Here is a 23947-nt window from a genome sequence, read left to right on the forward strand (position 1 = left end):
AAATAATAATCATACATCTAACTCAGATGTAGAGAGGTTACACAACACTATAAATGAACATATTAGAATTTTAAAACGTGATCCTAATAAAGATACAGAAGAAAAAATATATAAAATAATTATGTTTTATAACAATACAAGACAATATACATAAACTTTCGGACACATATACAAATGTTACTCCTCTATTAGGAAGCGTTAACAAAAGCATGGACATATGTAGGACAAAAATTAAAAACTTAATTCCTAATTTTAGACAGAAACGAGGACTAATAAGAAATAGGGAAAGGACTTAAATTTGTAGTAGGGACCATGGATAGTGATGACGAAAAAGAAATTATGGACAAAATTCAAACTCTAGAAAAAAGTAAGACTGAGACAATGACCGCCCTAAACGAAATGAATTATCTAAAGATCTTAAAGAATTGTGAAAAACCACGAATATTTGAAAATTTAAAAACATTTTTGATAAAGTATGAAAATTGCTTTGTAGAAACTAATTTAAAAATCTATGAAAATTATAAAATAAATGTAAAAGAAATGTTTATCCTAAACAAACTAGCATTAAGAGTTAAAGAAAATAATAATAAATAATATCACTCCCGAATTTAAATCTTAACGAAATACATTTTAACGAAACAATAAAGGCTGTAAAACATAATCTTTTTAGAAATGCTATAATAAACACTGGGAGTAATATAGGAATACTAATGATTTTTACCTGTACTATTATTATAATCTGTATAAAAAACAACAACAGAACTTATGTAATCTCTTCGTCGGAGCCTCAGGCTAACGGTGGGGGAGTTATGATATCCACTTCACCATCACACAAAACATTATTATAAACATACATGTATGTATGTTTACATACATGTACACTTTTATTTAGTTTACATACTTACGTCATCAATACATAAATTAAAATAAACTAAGTTCTTTTATTGTTTTCCACTTAATTGTGGGCAACGTACTTTTCATAAGAGGCATTGAACTCTTTAATTTTCATATTAAGAATAATATCGAATTTCATTTGTTTATAAAATAGTTGAAATTGCATTGACAATATTTGTAACCAAAATTCTAAAGAATTTTAAGTGCATTTCCGTTTTGCTTTACGATCGAAATTCTTAAGAAGCATTGCACTTATTAATTTTGCTGATAAGAATTCTATAGAATTTTAATTGTATTTTGCTCTCTATTTTTGCTATTGATTTCGTATTTAAGATTAAGAATTTTTGTAAACCAATTTAGTCATATTCTTTGATTCAATAAAGTAAGAACTACTTTAAGAAACCTAACAAATGTTTTAATTGTTACTACCCCTACTGCTGCTCTGCCGCTACCGCTGATGCCGCTGCTACTGCTACCACTGTTGCTAGCGCTCCTCTCGACAGCCAAGTGTCGCTGTACCACTCCTCCGTTATGCGGTTTGAGTACCGCAAATTTCGAACCACTTGTTGAAATTAACGCGTTTGAAATTTATCAAAAAAAATTCACTTTAAATCGCAAGTTTTTCACGCAAAATAGCACTTTAATCACGAAATTTCACTTCGGACACCACTTGTGGGATGGCCGATTAACTTGACGAATAAAAACACCGCGTTTTATGCAAAATGATTAATAACAACTTTATTCAATTATTTAATAAGTATGACCGCAAAGAAATTATTGCAATGGCCAGATAAAATGGAAAAATATTAAATAGCGATCACGTCCGCTGTGATCTGCCGTGGTCTTGCGTGGTCCGTGGTTGCCGGTGGTCTGTCTGTTTGTCTGTCCTTAATTCGTCTTCGTCCCTACTGTTTCGTTGTCATTCCAGTCCGTTCGCTACTGTCACATCTGTTCCCTACACAGTGTTGAATTTCTATTTCAGTCTTATTGTCCGTTTACACAATCCTACATCTATATGAAAATTATTTACATGTATGAATTCATACAATTAGTATTTATATGAAAATTATTTACTTGTATGAATTCATAAACTTAGTATCTATATGAAAAATAATTAGTACTTATATGAAAATTATTTACTTGTACGAATTTAAACATTTAGCTTTTATATGCAAATATATCACCAACCATGTGGTTTCGGCTCTTTAAAGATAGGGACATCTAGAGCCAATATTAACGTGAGTACCTGCCGACGACGGCCTTACATCACGGTGCTCAAAAATACAGCGGAACAAATCAATGCGATGATCAGCGCCCCGAATATGCAAAGCATTATTCGGTACCAATTGGCAGTGTGGAATGAACACACTAACCACCTTGGTGAGGTTCGAGGCCTATCTAAAACCTCTGCCGTACTTTGGGTCCGGCACCCGGTTGCAATGCAACTCCACCTTGAGTGACAAAGATCACTCTCCCCGCATTCGGGTATTAAACCATAACCACAACGATGCTCCCCGAGGGGCCAGTCCGCACGAGTAGGTTGGAGCGAACTCCAAGGGCTCCTACTCCCCGTGGTACTAGAATTAAGTCTCCGGTCAGACCTCGTAGCCAAAAAGCTACTACCAGTTGAGCTTCCATACTGCTCTGGACTGGTGACCAGGGGTTGGACCCCATTCTTCCATCCAACACACACACAATACACACGCCATTCACACAAAGAAACAATTCTTGGTTTCCAGCTAATTCGCCGCTTAAACACCTCACGCGCAAACACACCAAATAACTCTAACCGTTCGGCATCCCAACTAGTGGAGATCACACCACTGACATCTAACCGTCCATCAGTCCAACTATTCCCCATACCCCCAAGATCCCTAATGTCCGAGTACATCGGGCATTCAGCAATAACATGCACCCAATCCTCAACACGCGCCCCACACATACATTCCATTCCATCAGAGAGGTGCCTCTGAAGCAAAAAAGCACTCAAAGGCCCATGCCCCGTAAATAGGAAACCCAGACTCAGACAGAATCTGAAATCTGGGTTTTCCCCAACAAACCCAACATCCCGAATGTACTCATAAGTCACACGACCGTTAGGACTATTATCCCAACGGTCTTGCCACCTACTTCTAACGCTGTCATCTAGAAGCCTCTTGCTTCCTAGATATCCCAACCTCTCCACATCATCGTCAGAAATTCATTCATTCCGCAGCAACCTGAAAGAAACAGCACGCTGTAAAACAATCAGATCAAGAGGGGGCACACCCAATAAAACCTGCAACGCATCCGTAGAAACGGTGCTACATACAGGCAAACAGGCAAGCATCATGCAACGCTGTATGGAAAGAAGTTTTCGATGACCCGAAGCCATCGTAGCCAACTTCCACCATATAGCAGATCCATAAGTGGCACAGGCCACAAATAAACCGCGATATATGGAGCGAACAGCACGACGCCCGAGACCCCAATCACTCCGTAAAACGCGCCTGACACTACCAACAATCGCCTGCAGCCGCCGCTTCACATTCACTAAGTGTGGAGTAAAACACATTCTTTCACTCATGGTCAACCCCAGATATTTGACTTGCGTCACATACCTGATGCTGACCCCATTCACACGGACAACCGGTGGACGCCCCGGTGACAGTCTACCCTTTAAGAGCATTGTCACCGTTTTATCCATCGATATGTCAACCCCCACACCCACACCCCAATTATGAGCAATCTCCAACAATTGCCCTCCTACCCTTTCAATCTCAGACCTCGAACGACCTTCGACCAAAAAAAGTAGGTCATCCGCATACGCACAACACCTACAGAGTGGTTCGAGCTGCCCAAGCAATGAGTCCATCATGAGGTTTCAAATGTATGGACCACAATATGCCAAGGACATATTTGTTGGTATTCTCCCTCACAGCATTCTGAACATACATCCTGGCATCTTCTACACTGCGTCCTTTCCTGAACCGATACTGCCTATTCGACCTCAAATCCCGCGTTAGCTCCTGAAGCCGTTCCTCCAGAACGAAGAACGAGGATCACTCCTGATCTTATCAGGAGACTTCAGGAGAGGAACAACCCTGACACTTTTCCACTCACGTGGAAAATATCCCTCACAAATGCACTTATCATAAATGACCTCCAAGTATTCCGGAATGAACTTCCACAAGCATTTGCACATCTCTCCGTTCAGACCATCAAAACCTGGAGACCGTTTAGACCTGACCAAGCCAAAGGCATATCCCAGCTCCCCATCATCTAATGGAGGAACAGGTACCTCATGTGCATGGGGTGCCTGAACCTCAGCCCTGGTAAAGAACGCTCCTAACAGAACCCCAGCACACTCTCTCCACGTTGATAACACAGTGTCACCAACACGAAGAGAGGTGATATCCTCCCTCTTACGACCCCTGCAGATCTTATAGACCTGACCCCAGGGGTCATCCCTATTGTCATTCACAAAACTCCTCCACTCTTCTTCTTAAATTTTCACAATCATATCTTTATATTCACTCATCGCACAACTAAAATCATACCTAATCTGGGACAGCCTATCAGAATTGAACCGCCGACTAATGCGTCTACCACTTAATTTTTCTAACCCTAAAACTTCCACACTTCCTGCACAATCTGTCATTCACACCCCACACCAACTCACACAGCCGAGCAATTTGCTCTTCCACCTCCAGATCATCAAACAAACACGGTATTTCTAACACCGCTTCCTTACACTCTCTCCATATCGGTTCCAGTCAATACCAGAGGTACGCCATCGCCGCAACGGACTCACACACACCAAAGGAGGGGAACGAGGAGCAACCACAATTTGGATCAAATTATGATCACTCAGACCCCACCCTCCTCTAACCTCCCACTTAAAATCAAACACTCTACATGCTGCCTCACTCATAAGCGTCACGTCAATATCGCTTACACCCCTAGGGACATCAAACGTATACCACTCACTCGGCTCATTCAGAATGTGAAGGCCCTTAGCCAACACCCATTCATTTATTACCTCGCCTCGAAAGTGGCTTTGATATCCAGACGAATGTCTGGATACCTTACTAAACCACATCGAGGACGGGGCATTCGCATCCAACCCTAGGACTAATGGGCTACCACTCGCCAGAAGTAGTAACTTATTCATATAGCCCAGGTAGGGCTCTAGGGGCTCGCTAAATTTGCAATACAAACTAGCGACAATCATTCTACCGAACTCCCCCTCTATAGACACACACACCCCCTGTTGTGACGAATCCAACACTACACTATCGTAGCCGGAATCATTCACAACTATTGCAGCATTAACCCCAAGGTCCGTAAAGACCCTAAACCTCCAGGAAGACCCCGAACCACACCATTGGTGGCGTAAGGCTCCTGGAGTAAGGCAATGCCACACCCCCCCTCAATCATACAACCCCCCAACTCACACATAACGGCATACGACCCCTGACAATTAAGCTGAAAAATCCCTCCCATTAGTGTCTGGCAAGGGCGCGCTCAACAACGCCGCAGTATATCGGGCAGATAGCTGACATCATAAGATGCCCAGCTGGCCTACCCTAAATGCACAGTTGCGACAATGGGGTGCATTGCCACAACCGGCAGCTCCATGCCCTTCTTGACCACACCGCCTACAAACATCTGATTTGGCCCTACACTCAGCCACTTTATGGTCAAAACCCATACACCGGAAGCAGCCAGCAGCCCTGAAGGAGAACCACTTTATGTAGCACCTTCCCGCCTCCAAGAGGGCGGACATTAATTTGTCCGACCCCTCAAGGACAACGTTGGTGCTACCATCAGCGGCCACCTTCCAGGGCTGACTGACCATCCGCACATCTGACTTTCGTGCCTCAGGGCTGATGTCCTGAAGGTTCAACCGAAAGAGCTCCTCCATGAAGTCATCATGGGAGATTTCGATGTGAACCCCCTGAACCAAAACCCGCGGACCCTACTTCCGGATTCGCCACCTTTTCCCTCTCTAAAACAGAGGGGGTGCGAATAACCACCCCACCACCCTTAATCGGCTTCACCTCGTGTACTCGCACTCCGAGGGAAGGTCCCACCTCCTTCACGACCTTCTTAATCACCTCCTTAGACTCAGCCGGAGCCAACTCAGCCGGAGCCAAACCCACAACCGACCTCTTCGGTTGGGGAATAGATCCCCCACAACCCCCCCTGAGAGCGTCAACCTGACCGCGAAGATGGGCATTCTCGGTTACTACCGTCATCAGGAGTGCCTCATACCTCGAGGCAAGCGCCATCAGCCCCTTCGCAGTCGTAACCTCAAAGTTTTTGTCACCAAAAACAACTCCACTGAGCTCAGCTGTTACCGCCTTCATAGCAGCAACATAGCTGACAGCACCTCCCCCAACAAAAATATCCTCTTTCCCACCCTCCTTAACAGCGCTAACAGAACACTCCTTAGCAGAAGTTCCCTTCACACGCTCTTCCCCTTAGTCCTCGCTACACCTCCACGCTTGCTAACAACAGGGTGGACAACCACTTCTTCAGTGGTGTCACCCATATCACCGCAACTACTCATATCCCCTAACATCACCAACGATGGCGAACCTATCCTTACCTTCCTACGCGGCGGGGACCCAACTGAAGATCCAGTACCCTCATCAGCCGACGAGGTCTCCACTGCAAACGCAAGCTCTTTCTCCTCATTCCCAGCAGGGGGTTTAGCCCTTCTCCTCCGTGAGGGAAGCATTTCTACTTCCGGCCTTTCACCAGACAGGCTGATCCGCCGGCAAAACACTGGCACAGAAGCCACTCAACCAGACAAGACTTGGAACAGCTGCTCTCAAGACACGTGTGACTGAACGCACTGACGGAACTAACTATAAAAGTAGAATCGCCCAGTAGCTGCTACCACCTAAGCAGTCGATTATTGCGATATCGCAAGGGCACAACCCACAACTCCAGCCAATGGTCTGGAACTGGTCACCCAATAAACCGCCGGACAGAACAAAGTCCCCGTAACGGCTCCAAGCCAACCGATGTGGAGCTAAACCAAATCGCACTATAGGTCTAAGGTTAACAGCTACGAACGCAGTCTAAACAAAAATCAGCACCTTCAACACTCGGACAGACACCGGTACCCTTCGAGCAAAACCTGCCCAATCCCCCCGGAAACAAGTGGCAACTCAGTACCAGACACTCAACACAACACTCACTAGTAGAAAAACCAAAAAACAGAAAAACAACAAACACAGAAAACACTGAGACTCTATGAGAGTAAGCACCCACGCTAACAATGTGGGTTAACCACGTAAGCCCCAAAAGGCACTACCTAACACGCGCCTACACACAAAAACTACTGTGCTCGAAAACACCGGTGCTCAAAAACACCGGTGCTCAAAAACACCTGCGCTCAAAAACACCTGTGCTCGAAAACACCTACGCTCGAAAACACCTGTGCTCAAAAAAAGACAAACGAAAAACAAATTACGTCACACAAAAAATACTTGCTCAAACAAATTTTCTCTTCACAAAAACAAATTCAAATTTCCAAAAATACACTCAACTACACGTACATAAACAAACACCTGCCGCAATGTAAAAATTTTCAAAAGCCAGCTATGATACGCACACACAAAACTACAAATGAGAAAATAGACATACAATCATACATATATTCAAACACTTGCAGTAATGTAAAAATATACAAAGCCAACTACAGAAAAAGTATACACGTACTGACAAACTTTATTCATACACACAACCGAACATGTATTGAAAATTGAATATTTTTATGAAAATACACACATATATACACACACGTATAAATGAATATACACCCCTGCCAGCCAAAGGTAGTGAAAAAGCTGGTTAAACCGAAGTTTTTTAAACCTACAAAAGTGGTAAAAAATGTGGTGAGTTTGCCAAAGCCCAGCATAGCTGCTTGTGAGTTTTTAACCACTATTCCCCTCACACGTACGAATACATGTGATTTTACATCTCTGTTGCGCTCATTATGCTGTGTCATATAATTTATATACACAAAAATATAGCTGAACTGCTCTAATATCCCTAATCGTCAGCTGATGCAGGGTTGCATTTTTTTATTCATATATTTAAATTTTCTTAAAATTTCAAACCAAAATTTTTTAATTTTAAAATTATTTAATTAATGTTTATTTATTTATTCATATATATTTACATTTAATTTCAATATACTTAAAGTACAAAATTGTATTTATAAAAAGTAAAATAAAATATGATAAAAGTAAAATAAAGAATAATACCTGAAAGAAAAATAATAATAATATCTGAAAATAAAAAATAATTTTATGATAAAAGGTTAATTAAATAAAAATTCTTATAATATCTGAAAAAGATAAGGTTGATAATAGATGAAAAATATATTAATTAAATAAAAATAGTTAACATATTATAATAATAATTATAGTTTTTATAATTGTAATTTGGTAAATATGATAAAATCGCGACGCAATCTGAAAAAAAAATTACGAAATTAATAAAAAAGTATACGGCAAAAATATATTTCTTTACACTAGATTTTTTTTAATATTGTTTTTGCACTGCGCAGGCACACAAAACCGCTTATATAATCCTTAAATTTTTGCACTGCGCAGGCCGCATGAAACACATTTCTTTTTATACAATACTAGCGTTACCCGGCGCGCTTCTCTACGCAAAAAATTTATTGCTTAAAAGATTTAATTTCTTAACACAATAATGAAGAAGAAAAGCAATGTCCAATTTAATACACTTGTATACACAACATTTTTTGTTTTATTATGTGGTGCATAAATAAACAAATTTTTCGTGGCTCCAACTCTTGAACATGCAACGTACAGTTGACCGTGAGAAAAGCAAGCTTCCTCTTATATTAACTCCACACACCTGGAGCGTTTGTCCTTGGGCTTTGTTGACGGTCATAGCAAAAGATAGCCGAACAGGAAATTGAAGACGTTGGTATTAATGGGATGCGCGGTATTAGTACAATTTCACCTTTTGCTTTGCCAGTGAGAATTGTAGCTTGAATTAAATTTGGCATCAATTTCTTCACTGAAAGTCTCGTCCCATTACAAAGTTTCGGTGCATTAAGATTTCGAAGAAGTATAATCGATGAACCAACTTTCAAATTCAAATTATGCGGTGGCATGCCTGGTGGTTCCAAAGAATTTAAAAATTCAACCGGATAATTGACTGCGTCTTCATCATTCATAGCAGTATCAATGGATTTATACGTTTCCGAATTACCTGGCAATTTTTCCTGGATGTGGAAATTGATTTCATTGACATTGACATTTTTTGGTGCTAAAATTGCATGTTCTCGTAACCAATCATGGTTCTTATAATTTTGAGCAATATTTGGAAAAACGCGATCAATGAGTTATTCTTTTGATGATACAATTATTGAAAAATTATTCGGTAACGTGATAAACCCATTTTGATCACTTGCCATTTTTCCATCGCCAATCTTCAGCAATTGCTTTGAAAACTCACGTGCTGAAGAATCATTTTGAAGACGCACACGCATATTGGTCGTCAACGAAAGCATTTGTACGTGTGCCCACAAAAATAAACTTTTCAAACATGCATTAATTTCATCAGCTGGTGTTGATCTCGGAATAACATGCAACGTTTGACGAAAATCAAAAGATAACAATATTCCACCAGTGTTGTCATTGACAGCTTGAATCACTGTGTCATATACATATTTTTGTTGATCATTTAATTGTGGAGTATACGTTTGTACGAACGCACGCAATTCATTACGATCGAATTGCAGTTCGCGTTGCAATTCTCGTTCAAATAAATCATGCATTGGACGATTTGGTGGAGTCAATCCTAATTGCCCTAATGCCTTATTTGCAATCGTAAGGCACAAATCTTCGATCATTACCAAGGCTTCATTATACATTTCCAATGTCAGCAGCAATGCAGGATCATTGGAACGATGTCGAAGTCGAATCAAAATGTCTTCAGCCATGAAATCTTTGTATTTATTCCACAATTCCCCTGGATTTGATGGAAAACATGTTGATATTATGATCGCAAATGATACGAAACATACGAAATGATACGAAACAAATGACATGAAACATACGAATTTGAATTGGTGGAGAAACAATTGATGCATCACGAAGCGTAGCATCCCAATGCGTATCATCTTCCAGCAAATGCAAGTATTGACATGCTTCACGGTATGTTGCGCACAATTGACCATTAACAGTTCGTAAATGTTGGAATGATTGAGGTCCATGTACAGTGGCGTGCACAAATGAGTACATAATTCATTTCTTTACTTTTTTGAACGATAAAATAAGTAATAACAAAGAAAATAAAACCAAATTTTTTTTCGTGTATTCGTTGTTCCATTCTAAATAATACAAAAAAAAATTTAAAACATAAAGCAACAAATTCAGAGAGAAAAAAAACCATAACAAAAATAACTCGCATGTACTCAATTTTGCACTTTTGTATGTAGTCAGCATAAAACCAGTTTATACCATTAGTTTTGAATTGTTTGCTATCGTCTTCGACCAGTAATGCAAATTTATGAGTAAAAACGTGTGATTAGTAATAAATAAAGTGTTATATCAAGTGTACCGCTATAATATTCTGTATTAAAAAAAAAATGAAAAAGTTATCGCGTGATGTGGAGAATAATGTAGTTTCCTTAACAAATAATGGTGCTTCACCTGGGGAAATAGTCAAGGAGTTAAATATTAGTCAATCTGTGGTCATTCGCGTTCAAAAATGACGACATATTGCTCCCAAGGAGCAAACCAGAGGCCGCCGCAAACTGTTGACCGGCGCGGATGCACGTCTTATGATGGCAGAAATGAGGAAGAAGAAGACCATTACACCGAAAAATACTTTAGTTGCCAAAAATAAGCACGTTAGTAAATGGACAGCACGACGAGCGCTCCACAACATTGGCTATATTTCAGCCGTTAAAAAAAATAAACCTGCATTGTCCAAAAAGGACCAAAAGGCGCGAATGAAATTTGCAAGAGAGCGTAAAAATTGGACTATAAATGATTGGCAACGAGTTATTTGGTCAGATGAATCAAAATTTAATCTGTTCTGTTCGAAAAATACGACGTTGAAATTTTTTTGTTGTTTTACTACTCTTTGTTCGGCATTCGCAGCAGTGTAGTAAACACGTTGGCCGTTTTCAAGATGAACTGCCAAATGTACAACAACCGGATGTCTGTCATGAATTGGAAACAATAAAATACGCCATACAGCTTCATTCGTACTAATATAGCGCCCCATTTGGTACTGCAAAATTTCGTCATGATTATTCTCAGGAGCCACTCCAAAAACAGCCATATAGCTGCCCTTATTCACATACTTGCAAATATATTTGATTGATTTTACCGAATTGCAATATTCTACATTGATGTGAGCGTTGAACATTTTTGACAGCATCGGTGAGTACGGAACTATACACCGGTTATCGATTTCAACATCTTGATTTTTAATTTTAATTACAGTTGATTTACCGTTGTCTTCAGTTGATCGTCGACGATACTGTGGATATCCATCATCTCCTGTAATTGTTTCAGCAATCAATTGCTTTGGAAAACGTTTCGAACATATACCATCAATCATACAAAGTGAATTTCGATTAATATCACCACAGGGACCGTGAATCATTTTTTTCGTGACAACTTCGAATAATCCTTGGTCGATGGTTTGATCTGGAATTTCGGCCGATATGACGGTATCAATCATATTAGGGGTTATTTTGTTTACGCACCAAATCAAAATATGTGCGTGAGGTAAGTCTCTTTTTTGCCACTCTATGGTATACATAAAGCACCGCACTTCTCCAAATACACGGAGGTTTACAATCAGATCCATTAATTTTTTCAATTTTTGTTGGAATACATGGGCAGTTATGTCATGCCGATCTTTTGGCACCTGACCATCAAGTAAACAATCAGACACATCGACCCACTTCGGGTTGCACGTAATTGTTATGAATAGATCCAGTCGTCCATAATTTCGTACATATGTCATCGCATCTTGCGTATATTCATGCATATGACGTGGGCTACCAACATATGACGATGGTAAAATTGTTAAACGGCCGATATCATTCACATTTACATCATTGATTATTGCGTCACGCAAATGTATGTATTCCTCTGATCTTAATCGGGCTTGATTGTATCGGATGAAATTTAATCGCTCACTTTCAATTTTGGCGTACATATCGACGATATATTGATGCGAAAGTTGATTGCATCGCAAAATAAAATTTGTTTCTTGAGGGCGAATCATCAATCGGTGCGAATAAAAATTCATCGCACTGACTTTTTTGTTGATTCTTGACCTGTATTGCAAAAATTAATTAGCGAATGAAAATGATTTATAAATCATATTTAGCACATTCGCGTAAATTGCGGGAATTCCCGTCATTCATGTTTCCTTCAATAAAACAATTGCGGGAATTCCCGCGCTATTTGAATAGGACTTTTCTACCGTCAAAAATGGTTCACTTCTTATCACTGCACATTTTTAGTGTTGGTAAAGTCGTGAACTACCATCCCTGACAGGCCAACCGCAATTCAAACAAATTTAATTTGGGGAATCCCCATTCAAAGTTAACGTGCCAGTCATTTGTGCTTTGTTGAGGGGAAGTTTCAATAAAACGAAATGCGGGAAATCCCGACAAAAGTGCATAAGAAATTCATGTGGTAATGGCGAGAATTCCCTAATTTGTTCAGACTGTTTAAAAAAATTAACCTGTAGAAAAAAAGCGGGAATTCATGCTCTTCAATTTTGTATAGAAAAATTAAGTGATTATCTGGCAGCCACCCGCTAAATTCAAATGAACGCGAACGTGTTAAACAAAATAAAATGTATATGTACCAGTTGTTGGATTTATCATTGGTATGTTGATGTGATAGCCATCGTCCCCTCTCCAAAACAAAATGGGGTATTGCAATGCATCATAACAGCGATGGAGTTCTGAAATACGTTGTAAATTCTCATTTCTACGATACAAAACAATATCTCGTGACTGAAACTGTTCGCCAACTACAACAATGGCTACTTCATCAATCGTCGGTGGATTGAATCGTCTGGTGTGCTCCCCAATTGGTGTTTTATCGGCTTTTATTATGATTTTGTGGCCATCGGAGGGCATCCGTTCGAGTGCCACTTTAAACAATTTCACCAATTCATTGTGTTGATGAAAAAATGTTTGCAATTCATTCATGATTGATCTTCTCGTATTCGTCGAAATTGCATAGCGCTTATTTAATTCACGATTCTCACCATCAATGAAATATATTTGCAAAAATGTATGATCACCATCTGGTAATGGTAGCAAAGACCCAGCTCTATGGTATATTTGACCAATTCATTGTGTTGATGAAAAAATGTTTGCAATTCATTCATGATTGATCTTCTCGTATTCGTCGAAATTGCACAGCGCTTATTTAGTTCACGATTCTCACCATCAATGAAATATATTTGCAAAAATGTATGATCACCATGTGGTAATTGTAGCAAAGATCCAGCTCTATGGTATATTTGACCTTGAATCTGTAACGGTCGAGAAATATATATAGATGATAACGGATCTTAATTTCTAAAAACATCGAACACAGGGACACATTAAATTAAAAATGATATTGCTAATTCCACACGAAGAAATCACCTTAAACGTCGGCATAATTCCATCTTTTATAATATTTGTAGCTCCAAAAGATGTCATTTGAAAGCATGAATTGTATTTTTGAATATTTAAAAGGAAATGCTTTTTCGAATTATCCAAGTGAGTTCTCTGTCTGTGTCGTTGTGTTTCCATTTCATTTCGTCGAACACAATCTTCTTCACTTTGTGATCTTCGATTTAACGCTGTAGCATTTGATTGACGTGAACGTCTGCCAATGTTTGGTCGTCTTGAACGTGGCATTCTTTCAGTAGAGTGTATGACTAATTGAATGTAAAAGCAATACATTGAAAATTATTTCTAATTCATTTAATTCAAACTTCAATGTGTGTGCGTGGAAATATGAATTCACATTCACTCACACTGGACATAACCTCAATTGTACAAATAAAGAAAACACTCACCGGAAAATGAGATCAAATTAAAATTGTGAAAATTAAGTAACGCTTGGCAATTGAACTATATATATAAAAATGAAGCAATTAAAATACAATTAAAAAAGAAACACATGGTTAACACTCACCAAAAGTATGTTTGTTCAAAATGAGAGCAAGATATAAAAGAACTCAAAGCACATAAGAAAACTGTCAACTGAATTCCAATGACAGCAAATTAATATTCTGTTCGCAAAAAGAGTACGATGTAAAATTGATAAATCGTATTGAAAATACTTGATTTTGGTACAGTGTATTTACTCACAAAAAATGTCAAGCTCAGGAAAGGCTGCACCGATTCCAAACAAACTTCACACAAACCACCTCCTTATAGGTAGGAACGAACTCTAAAATTTTTGTGTCAATCGATTCGGCGGTTCTTGAGTTATAAGATTACCAAGGAAATGTAACTTCTTTTTATATATATAGATTAGCACTGCGCAGGCACACAAAACCGAAACAGGCACTAATACAATACACATAATAAATTAAATACTAAATTTTTTGGTTTGCTGCTCTTGAAATATATGTTGATGTTGAAATGTTGCCGCTGACTATTGCTGGATGCTAATGTACTCTACAATGTTAATAAAATAATTAAATAAATATAAATCAAAATAACAATAAAATCATTCGACTTACCTTTATGTTTTATGAACGCAAATGACGCGCGTTTTTCAATAATTTTTTATTTCCCTTTATGGGATATTTTTTGGCACCAATGACAATTACGTTTTCTCTTTCACACTCATTTAATAAGAACAAGAAATGAGATAACTAGTTTTGTTCTGTTTGGGAAATTCGAAATGTATTAACCCTAGTATGATTAATTCGACTTTTGAGAAACATATTTCTAAGCATTTTAGAGGAATTATTTTTTCATCGCATTAGGGTTAAAAAACAAAACAAGCCAAACGTGTGCGTTGATGTTAGTAATTAAAGAAACATGAGGGGAAAGTGGTTAGGCCTGGCTGGCAGGGAAAATGCGTAAATATGTATGTAAAAACGCTAAAAAAGCTACCACAAATCACAATCTAATACACAAATACTCTGATGAATGTACTTACATCCAATGCTGAGGGCTCCCATACAAAAAACACCAATTCACACAAAATTCAAGACACAGAAAACGCACAGAAACGAAAACACCAAAAAACAGAAAAACAACAAACACAGAAAACACTGAGACTCTATGAGAGTCAGCACCCACGCTAACAATGTGGGTAAACCACGTAAGCCCCAAAAACACTACCTAACACACGCCTACACACAAAAACTACTGTGCTCGAAAACACCGGTGCTCAAAAACACCTGCGCTAAAAAACACCTATGCTCGAAAACACCTATGCTCGAAAACACCTGTGCTCAAAAAAAAAAACAAACGAAAAACAAATTACGTCACACAAAAAAACACTTGCTCAAACAAATTTTCTCTTCACAAAAACAAATTCAAATTTCTAAAAATACACTCAACTATACGTACATAAACAAACACCTACCGCAATGTAAAAATTTTCAAAAGCCAGCTATGATACGCACACACAAAACTACAAATGAGAAAATAGACATACAATCATACATATATTCAAACACTTGCAGTAATGTAAAAATATACAAAGCCAACTACAGAAAAAGTATACACGTACTGACAAACTTTATTCATACACACAACCGAACATGTATTGAAAATTGCATATTTTTATGAAAATACACACATATATACACACACGTATAAATGAATATTCACCCTGCCAGCCAGAAGTGCCGCAAAAACTGGTTAAACCGAAACTTTTGAAACCCTCTAAACACGTCAAAAAAGTGGTGAGTTTTCCATAGGCTAGCATAGCTGGTGGTGTATTTTTTACCACTTTCCCCCCACACGTACGTATACATGTGATCATACGTCTCAGTTGCGCTCATTCAGCAGCGTCATATAAATTATACACATAAAAATATAGCTGAACTGCTCTAATATCCCTAATCGTCAGCTGATGCAGGGTTGCATTTTTTTATTCCTATATTTAAATTTTCTTAAAATTTCAAACCAAAATTTTTTTAATTTTAAAATTATTTAATTAATGTTTATTTATTTATTCATATATATTTACATTTAATTTCAATATACTTAAAGTACAAAATAGTATTTATAAAAAGTAAAATAAAATAAGATATCTGAAAATAGGTAAATAAAAGAAACAGATTATTAATATCTGAAAAAAATATTAGGGAAAAATATTATTAATACCTGAAAATTAATTAATTAAAGAAAAATAATAATAATATCTGAAAATAAATAATAATTATATGATAAAAGGTTAATTAAATAAAAAATCTTATAATATCTGAAAAAGAGAAGGTTGATAATAGATGAAGAATATATTAATTAAATAAAAATAGTTAACATATTATAATAATAATTATAGTTTTTATAATTGTAATTTGGTGAATATGATAAAATCACGACGCAATCTGAAAAAAGAAATTACGAAATTAATAAAAAAGTATACAGCAAAAATATATTTCTTTACACTAGATTTCTTTTAATATTGTTTTTGCACTGCGCAGGCACACAAAACCGCTTATATTCCTTTAATTTTTGCACTGCGCAGGCCGCATGAAACACATTTCTTTTTATACAATATTAGCACTGCGCAGGCACACAAAACCGAAACAGGCACTAATACAATACACATAATAAATTAAATACTAAATTTTTTGGTTTGCTGCTCTTGAAATATATGTTGATGTTGAAATGTTGCCGCTGACTATTGCTGGATGCTAATGTACTCTACAATGTTAATAAAATAATTAAATAAATATAAATCAAAATAACAATAAAATCATTCGACTTACCTTTATGTTTTATGAACGCAAATGACGCGCGTTTTTCAATAATTTTTTATTTCCCTTTATGGGATATTTTTTGGCACCAATGACAATTACGTTTTCTCTTTCACACTCATTTAATAAGAACAAGAAATGAGATAACTAGTTTTGTTCTGTTTGGGAAATTCGAAATGTATTAACCCTAGTATGATTAATTCGACTTTTGAGAAACATATTTCTAAGCATTTTAGAGGAATTATTTTTTCATCGCATTAGGGTTAAAAAACAAAACAACCCAAACGTGTGCGTTGGTGTTAGTAATTAAAGAAACATGAGGGGAAAGTGGTTAGGCCTGGCTGGCAGGGCAAATGCGTAAATATGTATGTAAAAACGCTAAAAAAACTACCACGAATCACAAACTAATACACAAATACTCTGATGAATGTACTTACATCCAATGCTGAGGGCTCCCATACAAAAAAAAAACCAATTCGCAAAAAATTCAAGACACAGAAAACGCACAGACACGAAAACACGTCTGAACACTCTGAAATTCTACAATCAGCATTAACCCCAGGGTCCGTAAAGACCCTTAAACCTCCAGGAAGACCCCGAACCACACCATTGGTGGCGTAAGGCACCTGGAGTAAGGTAATGCCACACCCCCCTCAATCATACAACCCCCCAACTCACACATAACGGCATACGACCCCTGACAATTAAGCTGAAAAATCCCTCCCATCAGTGTCTGGCAAGGGCGCGCTCAACAACGCCGCAGTATATCGGGCAGATAGCTGACATCATAAGATGCCCAGCTGGCCTACCCTTAAATGCACAGTTGCGACAATGGGGTGCATTGCCACAACCGGCAGCTCCATGTCCTTCTTGACCGCACCGCCTACAAACATCTGATTTGGCCCTACACTCAGCCACTCTATGGTCAAAACCCATACACCGGAAGCAGCCAGCAACTGGGCTATCCGGTCGAACCCTGAAGGAGAACCACTTTATGTAGCACCTTCCCGCCTCCAAGAGGGCGGACATTAATTTGTCCGACCCCTCAATGACAACGTTGGTGCTACCATCAGCGGCCACCTTCCAGGGCCGACTGACCATCCGCACATCTGACTTTCGTGCCTCAGGGAGGACATCAGTCCTCCCTCAAGGTTCAACCGAAAGAGCTCCTCCATGAAGTCATCATGGGAGATTTCGGTGTGAACCCCCTGAACCACAACCCGCGGACCCTACTTCCGGATTCGCCACCTTTTCCCTCTCTAAAACAGAGGGGGTGCGAATAACCCCCCCACCACCCTTAATCGGCTTCACCTCGTGTACTCGCACTCCGAGGGAAGTTCCCACCTCCTTCACGACCTTCTTAATCACCTCCTTAGACTCAGCCGGAGCCAACTCAGCCGGAGCCAAACCCACTACCGACCTCTTCGTTTGGGGAATAGATCCCCCACAACCCCCCCTGAGAGCGTCAACCTGACCGCGAAAATGAGCATTCTCGGTTACTACCGTCATCAGGAGTGCCTCATACCTCGAGGCAAGCTCCATCAGCCCCTTCGCAGTCGTAACCTCAAAGTTTTTGTCACCAAAAACAACTCCACTGAGCTCAGCTGTTACCGCCTTCATAGCAGCAACATAGCTGACAGCACCTCCCCCAACAAAAATATCCTCTTTCCCACCCTCCTTAACAGCGCTAACAGGACACTCCTTAGCAGAAGTTCCCTTCACAAGGTTCTTCCCCTTAGTCCTTGCTACACCTCCACGCTTGCTAACAACAGGGTGGACAACCACTTCTTCAGTGGTGTCACCCATATCACCGCAACTACTCATATCCCCTAACATCACCAACGATGGCGAACCTATCCTTACCTTCCTATGCGGCGGAGACCCAACCGAAGGTCCAGTACCCTCATCACCACGAGGTCTCCACTGCTAACGCAAGCTCTTTCTCCTCATTCCCAGCAGGGTGTTTAGCCCTTCTCCTCCGTGAGGGAAGCATTTCTACTTCCGGCCTTTCACCAGGCAGGCTGATCCGCCGGCAAAACACTGGCACAGAAGCCACTCAACCAGATAAGACTTGGAACAGCTGCTCTCAAGACACGGAACTGGTCACCCAATAAACCGCCGGACAGAACAAAGTCCCCGAACGGCTCCAAGCCAACCGATGTGGAGCTGAACCAAATCGCACTGTAGGTCTAAGGTTAACAGCTACGAACGCAGTCTAAACAAAAATCAGCACCTTCAACACTCGGACAGACACCGGTACCCTTTGAGCAAAACCTGCCCAATCCCCCCGGAAACAAGTGGCAACTCAGTACCAGACACTCAACACAACACTCACTGGTAGAAAAACCAAAAAACAGAAAAACAACAAACACAGAAAACACTGAGACTCTATGAGAGTCAGCACCCACGCTAACAATGTGGGTAAACCACGTAAGCCCCAAAAGGCATTACCTAACACACGCCTACACACAAAAACTACTGTGCTCGAAAACACCTGTGCTCAAAAACACCTGCGCTCAAAAACACCTGTGCTCGAAAACACCTATGCTCGAAAACACCTGTGCTCAAAAACACCTGTGCTCAAAAAAAAAAAAACGAAAAACAAATTACGTCACACAAAAAAACACTTGCTCAAACAAATTTTCTCTTCACAAAAACAAATTCAAATTCCCAAAAATACACTCAACTACACGTACATAAACAAACACCTGCCGCAATGTAAAAATTTTCAAAAGCCAGCTATGATACGCACACACAAAACTACAAATGAGAAAATAGACATACAATCATACATATATTCAAACACTTGCAGTAATGTAAAAATATACAAAGCCAACTACAGAAAAAGTGTACACGTACTGACAAACTTTATTCATACACAGAACCGAACATGTATTGAAAATTGAATATTTTTATGAAAATACACACATATATACACACACGTATAAATGAATATACACCCTGCCAGCCAGAAGTGCCGCAAAAACTGGTTAAACCGAAGCTTTTGAAACCCTCTAAACACGTCAAAAAAGTGGTGAGTTTTCCATAGGCTAGCATAGCTGGTGGTGTATTTTTTTACCACTTTCCGCCCACACGTACGTATACATGTGATCATACGTCTCAGTTGCGCTCTTTCAGCAGCGTCATATAAATTATACACATAAAAATATAGCTGAACTGCTCTAATATCCCTAATCGTCAGCTGATGCAGGGTTGCATTTTTTTATTCCTATATTTAAATTTTCTTAAAATTTCAAACCAAAATGGTTTTAATTTTAAAATTATTTAATTAATGTTTATTTATTTATCGATACTAATATTATAAAGCTGAAGAGTTTGTTTGTTTGAACGCGCTAATCTCCGGAACTACTGGTTCAAATTGAATAATTCTTTTTGTGTTGGATAGTCCATTTATCGAGGAATGCTATAGGCTATATAGCTGCGACCAAAAGGTAAATGTGTAAAAAACGGGGAAATTATTTATCTTTGAGGGTTTCTGTTCCTTGCGCTGCGAAAGCGGTTCAAGATACACAAAAGTTATGTATGAAAGAATTATTTCTCTTTTAATGATCCAAAAGAAAGTCCGTGAGTACCGTTTTTGTGATAACTAATTTGGTCGAAATTATTTGTTAGAGTTGTATTAACATAATAATATTAATCTTTATCCAATATAGTATAATTGTGAAATTGCTAGAATTTATATTTTATATTCCTGTTGTTAACTGCCGCCCAGTACCTGAAAAATGGACAGAATCTGTATCAGAAATAGAAGATGAACCCTCTGCGAGGACTTTCTAAAAAGATGAAATATGACAAATATGACAAGTGCTCTGGGAGAGTGAAGATGGGCTAGATTTTGATGATGGTAATAGTCTATCTGAGTCAGATTATGCTAAACATGGAAGATATTTGGTCTTAGCTGGATATTATGATATTTTATATACAGTTATTATATATTTTATGATGATATAATATATATATATAGCAGCTAGTATATATATATATATATATATATATATATATCAGCTAGTATATATATATATATATATATATATACTAGCTGACCCGGCGAACTTCGCCCCGCCCAATTTTTATTTGAAATAGTTAAAACGCTTTTTGAACTCTGTTCAAGGCCATTTATTTGTATGGAATGTTAATATATTCAGGGAATAACGTCTCTGATCAATTTAAATATTTTTGGCGAAGTTCGTTCTTTGTTTTGTTGTGTAGTGTGTAAACAAATAAAGAAGATGGCTCTCCAACACGCTAACATGACACATACATACCTATGTATGTACATATGAAACTGTAAAATTTTGAACTTAAACGATAAATCGGTTTGAATCATTCGAATTCTTAGAATGAACATTTCCTCACTTTTAGATTTGCTTTGTTGTAGTAAACTATTCACTACAGTGAAATTATTATTTATGAATAAAGACTTTATATTTAATAAATTTTAGCTAAAAGAAACGTTTGGACTTTTAATACAACAGCATCTGCTTCTATAGCGCCATCTAGCCTAATACAGCGCACTTATTTAATTACCTTACAACGTCAGACGTTAGTATCACAAATAAGTGTCAATAAATGTATTCTGATGTAGCGCCATCTGCTGCAATAGCACATATTGCTCTAAATTTAACTCCAAATGTACTCCATACTTATGTTGTGCTTAAGATAAAACAGGAAAATAGTGTTTTACAGTTCATACTTAGGTTATGCTTAAGCACTGAAAATGAGAGGCTTAAGCAATGCTTAAATAACAGCTGAATTTTGTTTTGAATTTGCTTTGAATTTTCAGCGACATCTTTCAATAACAGCTTATACTTTTCCTTCAGTACCCATAGGTGCTCCGACTCGCTAGTGATGAAATTTGGGGTTCTTTTGTTGTTTTCATCAATTTTTGATATAATTTTCCTCGCAAATTTATGTATTGTCTGTTATAATTTAAATATTTCAAACATATTTTTATGAATGACATTTGTAAAACATATGTTGCCCATAATTGACGTAAAATGACAGCTATGTAATGACGTATGGATGGCAATTTGATATTTGTAAGAAATCAATATTAAAACTATTTCTATTAAATAAATAATTAACAAGTGGATTGAAGTGAAGTGAAGTTTAATTAATAATGCCGCGACCAAGACGATCGAATCTTTCCCGACAAAGCCGTAATGCAAGAAGAATACAAAATACTGCAAATGAAAGGACTGAAGAAGAACAAGAAATTGCACGTGAACAGCGCCGCAATAGTATGGCTCGACTTCGTGCTTCTCAATCACGAGAGCAAAGTGAAGCAGCCCGTGAAACAGCTCGGTTGGCAATGCAGAATCGTCGAGCGAACAACAGAAGTCAACAAATAGATAATTTGCGACGCAGAACAAGATATTTAGCTGATTTGAATCGAGCTGCGTTTCGATACGATTGCAACAATGATTACAGCTTGCATCCTAGCGTTTGCATTGGGCAAATGGACGTTGTTTGCGAGTATTGTGGTGCATTAAAGTTTTCCGGAGAAACGCCTGGATTATGCTGCGTTAATGGTAAAGTGAAATTGCCAGTGTTGACTCCGCCACATGAGCCATTGTATTCATTGATTTGCGGCGAAACACAAGAATCACGCTACTTTCTTGCAAATACTCGAAAATACAATAGTTGTTTCCAAATGACGTCATTTGGGGCAGACATTATCGAAGAAGGAGGTTTTAATCCGACATTTAAGGTATTTATTTTTGTACTTACATAGAATGTAGTTAAAGAATAACTTAGTTTATCTATTGGTATGTATTATACTACTCTCCTACAGAAAAAGTGTTTATAACCCAGTTAATACTGTCTGGTTTTTATTTTGTAGATACAAGGACAGATTCACCATCGAATTGGAACATTACTACCTTTCGACGATACACAAAATAAATTTTTACAAATATATTTCATGGGCAACATGGAAGAACAACTTGATCGACGCCTAGGGATCAATGCAGGAATGAAGCGAGCAATTCTTCAAGACTTGCAGTGTCTGCTTCATGAACATCATGCGTTGGTCAGGTTGTTTAAGAGTGCTTTAGAGCGCATGCCAAATGATGACTATAAAGTTGTCATCAAAGCAGATAAACGACCATCTGGAACACACGAACGCACATTTAATGCTCCAACAGTAGACGAAGTTGCCATCCTGATTGTTGGTGAACAATTGGAAAAACGCGATATTGTGCTTACACGTCGCGATACTGGGCAACTGCAACAAATATCGGAAACTCATCGATCATATGACGCATTGCAATACCCACTGATGTTTTGGCAAGGAGAAGATGGATATTATTTTAATATTAAAATGATAAATCCATTGAATGGTAAAGTATCAGTATCTTAATAATGGTTAATGTCTGTATTATTTGCCTTTGAAATGGTTAATTATCAAATTTTTAATTTCAGGTGAAGAAACTACAAAGAAAGTTAGCTCAATGAATTATTATGCATATCGTTTGATGATTCGTCAAAATGCTGACAACTATTTGCTGCGATTTCGTCGATTGTTTCAGCAGTATTGCGTTGACATGTATGTAAAAATAGAAACGGAACGTTTAACATTTATTAGGTTGAACCAAGCCAAACTGCGTTCTGAGGAGTACATCCATTTACGTGGTGCAGTTAGTACTGAAGGAAATGCAGCTAATATTGGTCGATTAACTATTCTGCCGGCGACGTACATTGGTAGCCCACGTCATATGCATGAATATGCACAAGATGCAATGACATATGTTCGTCATTACGGCCGGCCAGATCTCTTTATTACTTTTACCTGTAATCCAAAATTGATAGAAATTACTCAATTGCTGCTTCCCGGACAAACATCAAATGATAGACACGACATCACAGCACGTATATTCAGGCAAAAAATTCGGTCCCTGATGAACTTTATTGTTAAACAACGCGTCTTTGGAGATACTCGATGCTGGATGTACTCAATCGAATGGCAAAAGCGAGGCCTGCCGCACGCACACATTCTTATTTGGTTAGTGGAAAGAATTCAGCCTGACCAAATAGATGATATCATATGTGCCGAGATTCCTGATCATGAAGTCGA

The 23947-nt window shown here is 38.3% G+C and overlaps 1 protein-coding gene across 3 annotated transcripts; it reads right to left on the reverse strand.

The window, feature by feature from the left end:
- Window positions 1-10223: 10223 nt before the first annotated feature.
- On the reverse strand, window positions 10224-14583 carry LOC128923524 (uncharacterized). 3 transcript variants are annotated; one of them, XM_054235789.1, is made up of 5 exons: window positions 14276-14583; window positions 14100-14196; window positions 13981-14035; window positions 13562-13839; window positions 10224-13446 (listed from the first exon to the last, which is right to left on the reverse strand). In XM_054235789.1, exon 5 carries the CDS (start codon window positions 12199-12201, stop codon window positions 10825-10827), a length of 1377 nt encoding a protein of 458 aa, XP_054091764.1. In that variant the 5' UTR covers window positions 12202-13446; window positions 13562-13839; window positions 13981-14035; window positions 14100-14196; window positions 14276-14583; the 3' UTR covers window positions 10224-10824. The 3 variants fall into 3 exon arrangements, with proteins under 3 accessions (XP_054091764.1, XP_054091766.1, XP_054091765.1); XM_054235791.1 differs by having other exon boundaries at window positions 10224-12229; window positions 12769-13839; XM_054235790.1 differs by having other exon boundaries at window positions 10224-13839.
- Window positions 14584-23947: the final 9364 nt, after the last annotated feature.

Source organism: Zeugodacus cucurbitae, chromosome Y (assembly GCF_028554725.1).
Source record: "Zeugodacus cucurbitae isolate PBARC_wt_2022May chromosome Y, idZeuCucr1.2, whole genome shotgun sequence".
NCBI lineage: Eukaryota > Metazoa > Arthropoda > Insecta > Diptera > Tephritidae > Zeugodacus > Zeugodacus cucurbitae.